The sequence below is a fragment of the Bos grunniens genome, chromosome 18 (assembly GCF_055505025.1).
Source record: "Bos grunniens cultivar Pamir isolate PY7600 chromosome 18, Bosgru_T2T1.0, whole genome shotgun sequence".
Taxonomy (NCBI): domain Eukaryota; kingdom Metazoa; phylum Chordata; class Mammalia; order Artiodactyla; family Bovidae; genus Bos; species Bos grunniens.
In genome coordinates this window covers 44,087,052-44,102,887 of record NC_141182.1, presented here as the reverse complement: position 1 = coordinate 44,102,887, position 15,836 = coordinate 44,087,052, and the positions used below count along the sequence as shown (strand labels likewise).

At 53.3% G+C, this 15,836-nt stretch overlaps 1 protein-coding gene across 4 annotated transcripts in view; it reads left to right on the top strand.

Moving 5' to 3' along the window:
* Positions 1-7,513: 7,513 nt before the first annotated feature.
* Positions 7,514-15,836, top strand: part of PEPD (peptidase D) — a 119,172-nt gene continuing 110,849 nt past the window's right edge. For 2 of the 4 annotated variants that reach the window (XM_086349626.1, XM_086349625.1), the window contains exon 1: positions 7,514-7,554. In XM_086349626.1, the coding sequence (XP_086205752.1) occupies positions 7,538-7,554 (17 nt within the window). In that variant the 5' untranslated portion in view covers positions 7,514-7,537. Of the gene's footprint in view, positions 7,968-15,836 lie in introns of all 4 variants that reach the window. The other 2 variants (XM_086349627.1, XM_086349624.1) reach the window with 2 other exon arrangements.

Sequence of the window (15,836 nt, the reverse complement as noted above, 5' to 3'; positions counted from 1 at the left end):
AAGGATCAGGGTCCTGGTGCTTTCCTGTTGCCCCTACTTCTCACATGACCACTGAAATAAGGACGACAGCCATCCTGAGTTGGGGACTGTGCCGAGTGTCTCGTAGAATCACCCAACTAATCTCTTCAACAATCTTCTGAGCTAAGACCCATCACCCACAGTTTATTGAGGAGGAAGCTGAGGCTCAGAGAAGTTGGGTAACTTGCCCAGTGCCACATAGTGAGTCAAGTTTAAGAAAGCCAGGAATGGAACCTAGACTTCTGCATCCACATTCCCAATCTCTATATACATGCTATTGGATAATAAGCACCACAATAAATATCAGAAGTGACCCCCGCCACATTTGTTTAGTGCTAAACTGTCCCCCGGGCTTCCCTGGTAGCTCAGCTGGTAAAGAATCTGCCTGCAATGCAGGAGACCCCGGTTTGGTTCCTGGGTTGGGAAGATCCCCTGGAGAAGGGATACGCTACCCACACCAGTATTCATGGGCTTCCCTAGTGGCTCAGATGGTAAAGAATCTGCCTATAATGCGGGAGACCTGGGTTCGATCCCTGGGTTGGGAAGATTCTCTAAAGGAGGGCATGGCAACACACTCCAGTATTCTTGCCTGGAGAATCCCCATGGACAGAGGAGCCTGTTGGGCTACAGTCTATGGGGTTGCAAAGAGTCGGACATGACTTAGCGACTAAGCACAGCACAGCAAATAGTCCCCCAAGGGCCCCAGAGTTCATGGCCTCCTCTGCCCCTTGGAATTGCCTTGTTAAACAAAAGCACCTTTTCGTCTCAAAATGGGGAAGTCAGGGGACCCAGGCTTCTGATTTTGAAGTCCACATGCACTTCTTTTCTTTCTTCACTGCACAATTTCTAACTGACTGTTCATGCTTGGGGATATTTGCTTGGCAATGTTACAGAGGCAGGACCAGCTAAGGCCTTTAGAGTTGAAGAAATGAAAAAATGATGTATCCTCTCATGTAAACTGAAAAAAGAAAAAAACCATGAAACAAGAAAGTCACTGTTGTGTTGAAATGAAAATTGCTGCCTTCTAGACTTTTAAACTGCAACATTCAGGACTAGTCTGTCCAAGTTGAACTTTTCCAGATACTATTCGGGGGCGGCTGCCGGCCCATTGGGACCTGCAGTACTGTGTGTCACAGGGACTTATGTACATCTCCCAGCATTTTAACCATCACCTGTTTGGAGAATGGGACTCAGTGAGATGCCAGGCACTCAACCCTTCCTTCCCCATCGCAGAAATCCAGAGGGACAAGATGGTCAGAGTGTGGGCATGACTCTTGGGCTCAATCAGCCGCCACCTTGCCTTCAAAGAGCTTTGGTTGTGCAGAGAATGAAGCCAGGATGCTGTGATAGTCCAGGGTGATGTCCAAGAATAGGGGTAGTGGTAACAGTTTGGGGCAGCAGTGTGTGGTGTGGCCTGGCTGTGCACTTAGCTACCAGCCTATCTGGTCCCCTTCTGTTTCCTGAACCTGCCTCTCCTCCATATTGTTTCCTGACATCCCCCTGCCACATCCTCCTCTACTTGAGGTTGGCCAGACTCAGGGACTCTTGGCTACCAAGAACCCTGATGAGCACGGAGCTTAAAAAGGGAAGAGACTGCGAAGAGGTAGGCAGCCAGCCAGCCTGGGAGACTTGGCAGTCACAGGAGGGGAGTGGGAAGGGGCTGCCGGAAGGGAAGGGTGAGAGGGACGGGGGGAGACAAGGCACTGAGAAGGAAGGGTAGACAGGTGTCAGGTCAGGAGAGTGAGCAGTCACAGGTCACTCCAGTCCTGCAGGTGGCGCGGACAGGCTAGGTGGCCACTGGGGACATGGTCTGTGGGTGATTTCATGAAGAGTTGAAAGCAACTCCCTGACAGTAACCCAGGAGACAGGCAGTTGTGAACGTCAGAGAGGATTCAGTAGCTTGCAGCTGGGTAGAAGGAGAACCCATCCCCCCAGGAGATTTCTCTCCAGGACACAAGCCACAGAAACCAATTTCCCTGCGCTGGGACGCAACACTCCTACCTCTGAATTTTGTTCATTTTATCAAGATTTTGAAATGTGGTAAATAAAGTTACACCAATGAATAGCCTCACGCAACATGGCAAATGCAATAAAGGTGAAAGCAATAAAAGGTGGAGAGACCAGCCACCAGGCACCAATATGACTCCTAAGAAATAAAAGTAATTATCACCTGCACAACTCGGCCAGCCCATTCCTTGTGCGCAAAAGAAAACCATTTCAGAACTTTATTTCCTATATTGAGTGTTGATAATTGGATGTATTTATAAGTCTCTCTGGAAGAAAACAGCTTGTGATTTCAAGATGAGAAAACAGTCTTCCAAACAGTGAAAAACAATATATCCCCCATTTTCACACACACACACACACACACACACACACACACACACACACAAAGAGCTTGTTTCCTCCGCTGTTTTTAAGGTGCTGTTGGAATGATTTGCCTTTCTGAAGGCACGGTTCCATTTCTCATCTTGAATTGCCTCGTAGACCCTGGCAGAGCACACAGAGGGGACCACTTCATCTGAGCCGGTGACGGGGCTTCCTAGGGAAGGCCCCCGGGGCTGCTGCCTGCCTCTTTTCTGCAGGAAGATGGATACCCAGGTGGGCTGGGCGGGGCCAGCGAGGGCAAGAGGAGTGTGAGGTGGCGTGGGGGCTCCTCGGGGGGCTGAGGGATGGTGGTGACAGTTGTGGCGTGGCCTGGAGGAGGCAGCAGGCCAGGCTGGCCCCCGGAGTCGGAGAGCTACGGCTGCTGCTGCTGCTGACGTTGCAGAGGCTGAGGGCTGGGATCTGCCAGAACCGTGATGGAGAGGTGGCCTCCTGGGCATTTCATTTCCATCACACGCCTTCCTTCCCCACTCGGGAAGAGGTTGGGTTAGACTACACCACCCCCGCCTCCCCTTCTCACAACCCTCTCTTCTTTCTGTTCAGTCTGTTAACTGTTGGTTTTCTGAGCCCCGTCTTCCATTGTCAGAAAAAACAGAATCACAGAAACCTCACACGCCACCCCGTGTGGGGTGTCACCCTCTGAGGCTGGTGCCCCCATACAGCTGGCACAGAGCCTCTTGCCAGCTCCTCCAGCCCCAGACATGGACTCAGACCCCACTGCTCTTCGGCTCAGAAGCCCTCTGTAAACCCCCACTCATCACATACCCCCTGCTCTAGGCCCTCCCAGATGGTGGGCTCCTTGGGGATAATGCTGGGGGCCCCTCTTCCTCCTCTGCTCCCAGACCTCCAGGATCTGCACGTGGGACAGCTTGATAGCAGGGGCAGAGCCAGCATCCAACATGGTGACACAGAGCCTTCCGGCAGACCAGCATCCTCAGTATGTAGTAGAAGATGGAACGCGCCCAGGTCCTGGCTCTTCCAGGGATGCCCCTGTGAGGCCCCGAGTCAGAGTCTGGCCAGTGGCCACCTCCGGCCAACCATCTCCAGGCAGCCAGCTTTCAGTAGTGTCCATGGAGCTGCAGGAGCATGGTGCCTGGGTTAAGCAGGGTGGGCAGAGCAGGGAAACCTGGCAGGACATGTTCTCACAGGGACAAAGGGAGCCCTGGGAGATCCAAGGAGAAGGTTTCCTGGGGCCAAGTTCCTTTGTGGGCTCTGGCTGGGGCGGGGCACTTCTCGAGAGTCACAATGCCCCAGCCACCGGACCGGCTGAGCGCAAACACCTCTCAGCCACTTGTAGGTCACAACGAGGGATGACTATTTCAGCCAAGGGTCTGTGACCTCAGAGGGGACGCTGCGTGAGGTCTGAGAGTGCTGGCTGGAGCTCTCCCTTGCTGATTTATACACTCTCACTCCAACCCTCTAAAATCAATCTTTCCCCAATTGCCTCCTGGCTCCCAGCAGTGTTCAGGGTCGGCCCTGCATGAGTAACTATACAATCTTCTCCCATTCCCAGGGCTGCTTCTCTTGGAGCCCCTGCCAAAGCCCTGATAAGGAAGGGGTGGGAGTGGGGGCAGCCCTGCCAGAGCCTCTGATGGGGAGGGGTGAGCAGTGGCGAGCAGCCCTCTGTGCCAGGCTCACTGGCAGGGCAAGCCCACCATCCAGACAGATATGGGTGGGCAGGAATTAGGGGCAGCCCTCTCCCTCCAGCACTGCCCGCAAACAAGGGCACTCCACTCAGTCATTAGGTGCCCTCCCCCTATTATTTTGTGACTGTTTAGGATAATTACTTCTTCTTCATATTAATAAATGCTCAGAGCTGGCAGCTGGCTTAATTCTGACATATTTTCTGTCAAAAGAAAAGGTGGAGGGGTGGTGATTAGCTCCGGGGCAGGTTTTCCTTCCACAAAAGAGCATGAGAAGCTCATTCTGCTCAGTCTTTGTTGTTTTTAAAAACTGTCTCTTATTAGAGAATCAAGTTTCTCCAGCTGATGGTAGAAAACTGCTTAATGGAAAAGAGGGTGGGGGAGTCCACATTCTCAGGGCGCTGGGCTGGGCAGTGGGTGTGGCGCTTGCATCTCTGCTCAGCTCCCTGGAAACGGACAAGAGGGCAGATAGATCCTCTCTGGGGTCCTGCCTGGAGGAAGTGGGAGGCGGGAGGAAGGATGGGGGTCCCTTCCTTCCATCAAGTTTCCTTGGCTTTATCTGGGTCAGGGAGGTGGGGAGGGCTGTCTGGAGGAGCCGCAGTCTTCCATATGACTTTGGCCATTTTAGTTGTGCCACAGGCTGAAGGTGACTGGATGTTTGCTTGTGAAGTCCAACAGCAGCCCCATGAGGCAAGAACCATTAGCTCCCACCTGACAGATGAGGAAAGCAGGGATGGTGCTGGGACTGGAAGCAGGCATGCTTCAAGTCACCCACCCTGCTTATGCTTTGATTTGCCCTCTCCACCTATTTAAGCACAAGCTGGAATCAAGATTGCCGGGAGAAATATCCATAACCTCAGATATGCAGATGACACCACCCTTATGGCAGAAAGTGAAGAGGAACTCAAAAGCCTCTTGATGAAAGTGAAAGTGGAAAGTGAAAATGTTAGCTTAAAGCTCAACATTCAGAAAACGAAGATCATGGCATCCGGTCCCATCACTTCATGGCAAATAGATGGGGAAACAGTGGCAGACTTTATTTTTAGGGGCTCCAAAATCACTGCAGATGGCGACTGCAGCCATGAAATTAAAAGACGCTTACTCCTTGGAAGGAAAGTTATGACCAACCTAGATAGCATATTGAAAAGTAGAGACATTACTTTGCCAACAAAGGTTCATCTAGTCAAGGCTATGGTTTTTCCTGTGGTCATGTATGGATGTGAGAGTTGGACTGTGAAGAAGGCTGAATGCCAAAGAATTGATGCTTTTGAACTGTGGTGTTGGAGAAGATTCTTGAGAGTCCCTTGGACTGCAAGGAGATCAACCAGTCCATTCTGAAGGAGATCAGCCCTGGGATTTCTTTGGAAGGAATGATGCTAAAGCTGAAACTCCAGTACTTTGGCCACCTCATGTGAAGAGTTGACTCATTGGAAAAGACTCTAATGCTGGGAGGGATTGGGGGCAGGAGGAGAAGGGGACAACAGAGGATGAGATGGCTGGAAGGCATCACTGACTCGATAGACGTGAGTCTGAGTGAACTCCTGGAGTTGGTGATGGACAGGGAGACCTGGCGTGCTGTGATTCATGGGGTCACAAAGAGTCGGACATGACTGAGCGACTGAACTGAACTGAACTGAACCTATTTAAGTGGCTGCTCTCTTCCCAGCTTTGTGGGGGCAAACAGCAGCTGTTTCTCTGTCTCACAGTCCCCGGTGGTTCTTTAGCTCAGCCACAGTGACCCACATCCTCGTCCTGACAAAGAAACAAGAGGCACCCCAAATGCCAGGTCTTCAGACAGAAGCTACTTCCAGCTGTGAGATAGCTAGGGGCTGTGGGCATGTGCTGGGCCCATCCTCCTGTCCACCCACATCTGCACAACCTCGTGTGGCCCAGGACTCAAGGGGTACCCCTTCCCACCAGTCCTAAGCCCCTTCCTTTACTGAGCAGGCGTGATTTACTCCTAAGTCTGCATGAACTCAGCCCCTGTGTGAATTTGGGTGAGTTATTTATCTCTCTGAGCCTCAGTTTCCTCATCTGTAAAATGGTATTAAGGACAAAGCCTACTTCACAGGGCTATTGCGAGTATTCAGTAAACTGACATTTGCAAAGCACTGGGGCACAGTAAGTGCTCCATACCTGTTAGTGTTACTATTATTCTAAGGTACCAGCAGCGTAGGGAGCTGCCTTGTGTCAACTACAAATTGGCACTTAACAAGAGCATTGCCAACAACTGAACGACAAAGGCATTTGCCATCTACCTCCATGGAGATTGAACCCCACGCTGCCATAGCTGTTGACCTTCAACAACCCCTGAGGGAGTTCAGGTTGGAGTGAGGCACTCCTTGCTCCAGAGAATCTGGTGGGATACGTCTTTAGATAGCTGGATGTTTTTAGAAACAGATTTTTATGATCTCAATTCTTGCATCTTCTCCTGTTTAGAGAAGCACTGAGTCCCTTCATGGTGACATCAGATCCTCATGACTAACAAAAACCCTTTAGTAAAATGAGTGCTTCAGGGTATTGAATGCCCCCTTCACCAAAACCTTATATATTGACCTTCCCCCACTGCTGCTTTGGAACAGTCTCTCAGAGCTATCTGAGACGCTGCCTCCCGGGCTGCAGTCCTCATTTTGTCCCAAATAAAACTTAACTTGTAACTCTCAACTGTACATCTTCTTTAGTCAACACTTGGAATATCTACTCACCATTCCCCTTCCTGCCCCACTTCTCAACTCTTTGGAGGACCCTGCACCCAACAAGAGTGCACAGCAGGGCAAAGGCGGGGTGGGGGGGGAGGTGACCCTCTGATAGATTCTCCATCCTGAACTGTGCTCTCCCTGTGGCTACTTCTCCCTATCCCTACTCACTGGCCGCCCTGCCTTCAGGTTCTTCTCCACCAAGCAGTTGAGTGAGCTTAGAAAGGTCCCAACAGATCTGACTCCCCAGCCCCGTTTTCAAGGCAGTGCAAGATCTGACCCTTGCTCACCTCTGAGGCTGCACCTCCCCTCTTTCCTGGACACTGAACTTTTAGGTTACTTCATTTGCCCTGGCCTTTGCTCAAGCCACTTCCCTTCTTAAGCCAACCACTGTCACCTCTGCCCGTTACTAGACTGGGTCAGAGGCTCCTCTCTCAAGGTGTCTTTCCCCCTGGGCAGGCTGAGACGTCGAGTCAAGGGCAGCATCAAGATATTCAATGCCTTGGGTATGTTCGCTTCTACTTTGAAAAGGCCTCTCTGTCCGCACCCCAGCCGCACCGGTCGCCTGCGGGCGACCAGACAGATTCTCCACCTCCTCCAGGGCTCCACCTCCTCCAGGGCTCCGCCCCTCCGGGTCGGCGGGGAGCGCTTCGCCGGAGGGGACTGGACAGGGGCTCTCGGCCCCGCCCATCAAGCCCCGCCCTGGCCCCGCCCATCCAGTCCCGCCCCCCTGAAATGGGACCTGGTCGGGCTCAGCTGACGCCCCATTTCACGTGACGCTGGAGCTGGGGCAGCATGGCGGCGGCCACCGGGTGAGTGCTGCCGCTGTCCCTGGCCCTTGGCCGGCGGCGCGGAGCGGGGGCCTTGGGCCTGCCGATTGGACAGCGGGTGAGAGCCCCGCGCTGCCAGGCCGCGTACCCGCCGGGCGTGCAGTATGGCCGTGGGCAGCGCGCTTCTTCGCGCGGGTCGGTCCTCCGAGCGCTGGGCGTCTGGCTGCGAGTCCCCTCCCTGGCCGCTGCCCATTGCCTTCAGGGCCGCCGTGGCGCTCAGGCCCCACCCGCGTGTGTGGTGTCCCCACTGTACGGCCGAGTTGGGTCTCGGATCCACGCTCGCGTTCAGTCACGGAACTCCGATGGGAAGACCGCGTTGCCAGGGTGCTGGGGACCTGGGGATCTGGGGAAGAGGCAGCATTTGAGATGGCCTTGGAATCCTCTCCCCTAGCTAGGTAATTCCACTCTTCCTTCAGGGCCCAGATGGGACCTCCTCAGAGAAGCCTTCTCGAAGTACTTTTCCCACTCTTAGCTGCTGCTGCTAAGTCAGTTCAGTCGTGTCCAACTCTGTGTGACCCCCTAGACGGCAGCCCACCAGGCTCCCCCGTCCTTGGGATTGTCCAGGCAAGAACACTGAAGTGGGTTGCCATTTCCTTCTCCAATGCATGAAAGTGAAAAGTGAAAGTGAAGTAGCTCAGTCGTGTCCGACTCTTGGTGACCCCATGGACTACAGCCCATCAGGCTCCTCCGTCCATGGGATTTTCCAGGCACGAGTACTGGAGTGGGGTGCCATTGCCTTCTCCACTCTTAGCACCACTTGGTAAATAATATAGTACCTTAAAAAAAAAAACAAACCAACGAACCTGTTCTTGTCTTCTCTCCGTTTAGAGTGTGAGATCAGGGCCTTTGTCTCCTTCACCCCTGGCCTCGTTTGCCTTGCACACATGCCTCATAAATTCTGCCCAATAGAAGAATGGTGAGTTGTCTTGGTGGAAGAAAGTGTGGACAGATGGGCCCACTGAAGCATTGGGGAGTGTCCCAGATGAAGGAACATTCCAAACAAAGGTTGAGAGTGTTCCAGGGACAGGGGACAATGGCGTGTGTCCCTGTGCTGGAGGGCATGGTATCCTAGCTGGCTTTTCTAGACTTTGTCCTAAGGGACTGGGACATTCCAAGGGTTTTAATCTGCTCAGATCTGCCTTTTAGATAACTATCTTCTGAGCTATGTGTGAGTTCAGGGCAAGACCTGGGCCTGGAGATGCTGGGGCTGGAAAGGGGTGTGGTAGATAGAGCGAAGGCATTGCCCTAGATGCTAGGCCAGAACTGAGATCAGAGTGGGGAAACTGGTGAACTAAATGGGTGTCTCTCTTTGGAAGGTAGGGAGAATGGCAACAGAAAATGGCCCCCTTAGTTGGCCCCCGAGGTTGGGAGAGCTTAGGACATACAGATCAAACACATAATAGGCCCCTGCTGTATTCCAGAAAGTGTACTGGGCCTACCCCTAGGCGTTCACAGGCCACCTGGGTATATGTCATCCATCTGTCTGCCTCTAGTCTTGATGAGTGCCTTGGACGGGCACGGGTTCTGAGCTCAGGGGAGAGTGTGGGTGGGCTTCACTCCCTGGATGGCATTTGTGCTAGTCCTTGAGTAACCCTCAGGCAGATAACTGTGCTTGCTAAGTCTCACATGAATGTCACGGAATCCTTGAGTACCCCTCAGGCAGATAACTGTGCTTGCTAAGTCTCACATGAATGTCACGGAATCCAGGGTCAGATCCTTGAACCCAGCCTGTGACCCTGTCTTAAAGAGCAGAGTGAGCAGTAGGTGTGGGCCACCCAGATGTGGTTCTATTCCCACTGTATCTGGGCTACCATGTGGTCACAGGGAGTTCCAGTTGCTACATTTGGGTTCAGGGCTCCATGCTGGTTTGAGGTCTGCTGTGCTACCAAAGGTACAATGAGCCAGGCTGGTGATTGGATGGGCATGAGCCTAAAGCTGGCTGAATCCTGGAGAGAAGGCCTTTATAGCAAAGCTGATTCTCTGGGCCATGTGCAGTAAAAACTGACTGACAGAGGTCTTGGAGAGGTGTGTAATTGGCAGGGAGACCTGAGAGGTAGCTTCCAGAGCTTGACAGGCCCTCCTTGGCAAGAACCACCCTAGGCTGGTATTGGTTGCCCTGCTGGACACTTGGAACCCAGCAACTTCCTTAGGTGGAAAAGGCTTTGAGTGTGTTTCCAGCAAAGCTGTGTCCTAGTATGTCTGGGGACCTTGAAGAATGGCTTTACTGCTGTCATTATAGTTCTTCAAGGTCCCCAGACATACTCAGGGCATATCAGAGCATCAGGCATAATGAGGCACCGTGCCACCGAGTCATAGCCACAGGCTCCCCAGGAGTTGAATTTGGTTGCCTATAGAGTCCTCCCTGAACATGGAGCTTCCCTGGTGGCTCAGTGGTAAAGAATCCACCTGCCAATGCAGGAGATGTGGATTTGCTCCCTGCATTGGGAAGATGTCCTGGAGAAGGAAATAGCAACCCACTCCAGTATTCTTGCCTGGGAAATCCCATGGAGCCTGGTGGGCTGCAGTCCATGGGGTCTCAAAGAATTGAGCACGACTTAACGACTAAACAACAAGAGTCCTTCCAGATCCTGGGCCCCGGGAGGCCAGGAGGCTGAGGTGCATTTCTGTGCTCCATGTGATTTGGGGAGCAGTGGAAGCCCTATGCTAGCATCTCAGGTTCAACTGGAAACTTGAACTGCTACTCTGAGGAGTGTTTCAGGGTTGATCCTGCTTTGTCCTACCAGCCTGGGCGAGGACTTCAAGATTGAGACAGGGTTCCACAGCCCCAGAGGGTCTGCTGTGAAGTCACCTCCACACCCCCACCTCCATCCCAGGACACTTGGTGGAAGGTGTCTTCTCCTTGAGTCAAGCTTTGCATGGACAGAGTTGAAACTGCTCGGCTTTAGCCAGAGCTGCTGTATCGGTACCCCTCCTGGCTTTTTCCTTTCTCCTCCTCCCTCTGCCCACTCTCTGGCTGGCCCTGGACTGCCCTCCTCCTCTCACATATTGTTCTCATACTTGCAGGCTCAGCTCAGGTGGTACCTCCTAGAAGCCTTTCCTGACCTCCTTCCCCCCACCGCCTCCCTGATTTGGACCTCCAGTCAAAGCTTCCTTCTCAGAACTTCAGAATCCCAGTTTTTCCCTGCTGGCAGGATGCTTTTCTGCATCTGCATGCCTGCCCATAGTGGTCAGGTGAGGGGTTGCTCCCCTTCATGCCTCTGCTGGCATCCTTAAGCCCAGGGACTACTTCAGTGTGTGTCTCTAGGGCCCCGTGGCCGCCTTGTGATTGGTTCTGGGTGACATGGTACCTAATGATTTCTCTATATTGGTCCAGCATGCCATCCTGCGTTCCATGGAGCCCTCAGAAATTGAGGAAGGGAGCTGTGGGCGGGAGTGGGGACAGAACTCTGAACAGGATGAAGGAATATCTTTAGCTCTGTGAGTGACACTGGGGGTGGAGGGCTGCTGCCCAGAAGGCTTTTGCCCAGCGAGGAGCAGCAGGTGAGCTGTCCTGGATATGTCCCTGTGGGTTCATAGGTCACACTGGAGTCAGCATTTCTGGAGAGCAAGTATCTGGAGGAGTTAGATTCTGAATCAGAGCCTGTCTCCACCCTGATATGAACCTTGTGCTCTTGGAGAAGAGACAATGGGCTGACCTTGGGGGCTGGGGTGAGGGGTGGGTCTGTGGGAGGCAGACTGGTCAATGAGGGCCCCTTTGCTCTCCCAGGCCCTGTCTGAGGCCTGGTCTGCCTCCACACAGGTCCCTGGGTGTGCTTAGTCCTGCTGACCCTCCTCAGGAGAAGGGTAGGCAGGGTGGGAGATGCTGGCCAGCTGCTGGGAGGCCCCTTCAGCCAGGGTGAGATGGCCAGCCTTGCTGTCAGTCAGCCAGAGGGTTCAGTGCCTGGCCTGAGCTGGAGGCTGTGGCTGAGGAATTAGGCTGGTCCTTGGCTGGCCTCTCTTGCTGGGAGCTTAGCAGCATGGCCCCATTCAGAAGTGGTGTCACATCACAGGGCAAGGATGTTGTTCTTATCCATGCTATGGACCCATGGGCATCCATGAGACCTTTTTATCCCTCCCAGCATGATTCCCAGGTGGCTCAGTGATAAAGAATCCACCTGCCAATGCAGAAGATGCAGGTTCAATCCCTGGGTCGGAAAGGTCCCCTGGAGAAGGAAATGGCAATCTACTCCAGTATTCTTGCCTGGGAAATCCCATGGACATAGGAGCCTGGCATGCTGTCGTCCATGGGGTTGCAAAAAGTCGGACATGACTGAGTGACTAAACAACAACAACAACATGATGAAATAAATTACAGAGGAGGACTTCCCTGGTGGCTCAGACGGTAAAGCGTCTGTCTACAATGCAAGAGACCTGGGTTCGATCCCTGGGTTGGGAAGATTTCCGGGAGAAGGAAATGGCAACCCACTCAGTACTCTTGCCTTGAAAATCCCGTGGATGGAGGAGCTTGGTGCAGGCTACTGTCCATGGGGTCGCAAAGAGTCGGGCACGACTGAGCAAATTCACTTCACTTCACAAGGAGAACCAATTATATAGGAACACAGTTACTAAGATGTTAGGAAACAAATTTGTGGTATAGTAATATATGCTTCTTTATTAACACCTTAAATAGTAAAAACAGCAGGTCTAATCTTAATGTTGAAGTAGTTATGAGTAAAAGTGGTAATCTTGAGATATGGTGACATCAATAAGGTGACATGAAAATACTTCTGATTTCTGTTGATAGATTCTTGCACTGCTGATACTGTTGTGGCTTTTGCTTATGTTAATAACTGAAGAAAATGTTAATTTGAAAGAGAGATTAGAGAAAATAAAGATATAACTTTTTTTTTTTCCCATTCAAGTAAGTGGAGTCCCTAAACTCTGTGCATTAATCCCTTGGGTGAGAACCCAGCAGGTAGCCATTGAGGGAAAGGAGAGGTGGCTCGGTACTGAATTGGGGGACAGGAGAGGTTTTCCTGGGCATCAGTGTCACACCTTCCATGGGGGCAGGTCACTGGCTGTTTCCTGGGCTCTGGCTGTTGACGGGGTGGGCTGGCCCATGAGGGCTAGAGCTTGTTCTGTGGGTCTCTTTGATACCCTGGAGTCTTTATCTGCCAGCCCCTACTATCTCCCCTGGGCGTTGCCCCTGCCCTTGGCTGCCTGCAGTAAAATGTGCCTTATTTACACTTGGACTTGGAGATGACCTGGCTTTTGCCTTTTAAATTCCAGATGCCAGTTAGCAAAAGCTCCAGCAGAAACCAGGTGGGGATGTTTTATTAGTGCTGCTTTTGCTGAACTTGCAGGGAGAAGCCACCTGTGATGGCTCTGAGCCCAACATTCTCTCTGAGGGTTGGTTTATGCCATGAGAAATCAAAGGGCATGTCTCTATACCCCTGGATTCTGGGGTGCCCTGCAGTAATAAATGACTGCAGCCGTCGGCCTGCCTGGGGGCTCTGGCCAGGCTGCCCTTCTCTGTTCTGGCTGAGCCCATGCAGGATTAGGTAGTATTGTCGATTTCCTTTGCAGCAGCAGCTCATGCTCCCAGGGAGGGTAGCTTGTCGAGTTTCCTGTCTTGACCTGGACTGCTCGGCCCTTGGGCCAGAAAACTCCTGTCCAGGTGCCCTGGGGAGTTTAGGTCTCTCAGAAAGTTCTGGATAAGATGAAGTGAAAGTCGTTCAGTTGCGTCCAACTCTTTTCGACCCCACAGACTGTAGCCTTCCAGGCTCCTCCGTCCATGGAATTCTCCAGGCCAGAATACTGGAGTGGGTAGCCATTCCATTCTTCAGGGGGATCTTCCCAACCCAGGGATCAAACCCAGATCTCCCGCATTGTGGGAGGATTCTTTACCGTTTGAGCCACCAAGGAAGCCCAGATCAGATGACGCCTAGCCCTTCTGAGAGCCTTCCAGGTTCCAGAGATCCAGGGATGCAGTGTCAGCTGGTTTTGTTGTTGTTTCGTTGCTAAGTCATGTCCGACTCTTTTGCAACCCCATGGACTGTAGCCCACCAGGCTATTCCATCCTTGGGATTTTCCAGGCAAGAATACTGGAGTGAGTTGCCATTTTCCTTCTCCAGGGGAGCTTCCCAACCCAGGGATCGAGCTCACATCTTCTGTATCACAGGCGGATTCTTTACCACTGAGCCACCCCAGGAATTGGTACCTGGTGTGTTTAAGGAGGGAGGTGGGGCGGGGGTAGGCAGAGGGAGCTTAGGTGGGTGGGCTCTGCAGGCTGGGGGCCGAGGCTGGGCATTTTTAGGCACTGGTGCTGTTGAGGCTGCATGGGTCTAGGCAGCTTTGGCCGGGGCCTCTGCAGCGGTGCTGCCCCTTCTGTGCTGTCAGGAGTCCAAAAAGACGAGGCTCTTTCCTGAGCCCACCCTGGCTTTGCTGAGTGAGGGGAAAGAATTGGGGAACACAGGGACTCTGTGCAGGGGTGCTGGTGGCTGCACTTTCAGTTCCTGACGGCATGGCCAGCTGGGATGCTGGCCTGTTTGTGAGCCGTCACCCCTTCCTTTCATCCTGGTGCTGAGCATGGCAGGCAAGTGGCCTGGCTGAGAGGAAGCCCTGGCCCCTTGTGTCCACCCTCAGGCTCTAGTCCCGTCAGCATGTTGGGGTGGGCAGGACCTCCCTACCCTTCCTGGACAGGCTGGTCCAAGGGTGGGGCTTGCTTCCCCTCTGGGGCTGATGTGGCAGCTTTGCACAGCTGTGTGGGTGGCCCCACGCTGCGACAGTTGCTCACTCAGCAAATCTTTATTGAGCACTTGCCACATGCCCAGCACAGACCTTGATGTGGAGCGGCACGGACCAGAGCAGACCCAGCTCTCTGGGCTCGTGGGGTTTCTGTTCTAGTGGACGGAGGCAGACCTCACCCATGAGCACCGTCTCTCACTGCAGCCCCAGGCAGCGCCCCCTCTCTCTGGGCTGTCCCTGCCCTCCTGGACCTCCGCTGGCCAGAGAGCCTGCAGGGCCTCCCCCCGCACAGGTCACACGCCCCTGCCTAACTCCTGCCCCCTGGCCCCGACCTTGCTGGCCGCCAGCCCACGCACTGGGACTACCCTTCCTCCATTTAGTCATTCATACAGTGCTGTTTTGGGCTTCGCAGGTGACGCCAGTGATAAAGAACCCACCTGCCAGTGCAGGAGATGTAACAGACCTGGGCTTGATCCCTGGGTGTGGAAGATCCCCTGGAGGAGGGCATGGCAACCCTACTCCAGTATTCTTGCCTGGAGAATCCCATGGACACAGGAGCTTGGTGGGCTACGGTCCATAGGGTCGCAAGGAGTTGGACACAACTGAAGTGACTTAGCATGCATGCAGCACTGTTTTAGGGGCCTGGAAGGAGGCGGTCCCCACCCTCACGGAGCTTACATTTTACCTGGGGAGACAACGAGCAAGTAAACTATTAGTCAGTGATGCGTGCTCTAGAGAGGTGGGAAGAGGATAGGTTTGGGTGGGGTTGTTGGAAAAGCTTTGGGGAAGAGGGGGTTTTTCTGCAGAGGCCTGGATGAAGCGAGAACATGAACCTGGTCGGCACTGGGAGAGGGAACAGGAAGGTCCCAGGTGGGAGTGTTCTTGGGCTTTAGGGAAGAGTATGATGCCTGTGCGACCCGCCTCAGCACCTTGTGGCTGGGAGGAAGTCTGCACAGGGTTCTAAGTGCGCTGGGGCAGCCAGGACATGGGGAACGGCTGGGTGACTCTTGAGAGGACTTTATTGCACAGAGAGAGAAGTAGATGCTGGTGGGTGTAGGGGTCAAGGGGTGTATTTTTAACTTATTTATTTTAAAGATGGGTGAGGTTCCTGTACATCTGAATGCTGAGAATGGTCCCCAGAGGGGAAAATTGATGCTGGAGCAATTCAGGGGATTGGGGGGGTGGGGAGAAACATGAGGGGTAGCACAGGCCATGCCCAGGTGGAGGGGAAACCTCAGCCCAAAGGCCGCAACTTCCAAGTCCATCTTGTCATGGTTCCCCCTCAGTCATTTGGCACATACAGGCCTGGCTCGCTCAGTGCCTGGTGCTGAGTGCCGTGTGTGTGTGTGTGTGTTTGTGTCTTGTGCTGAGTGCCGTGTGTGTGGTGTGTGTGTGTGTTGAGGACAGGAAGGTGTCCCAGCTCAGGTGAGGAACAGCCTGGGCTGCCGGGTCTGTGACCTACAGAGAAGATGCAGCCTGCAGACATGTGGGCAGGGATCCAGTGTTGTCTGGGCCAAATATAACATGGATGAGAAGCTCCTTGAGGGCAGGAACTGGAGGGTAGGGGATGTGTCTGG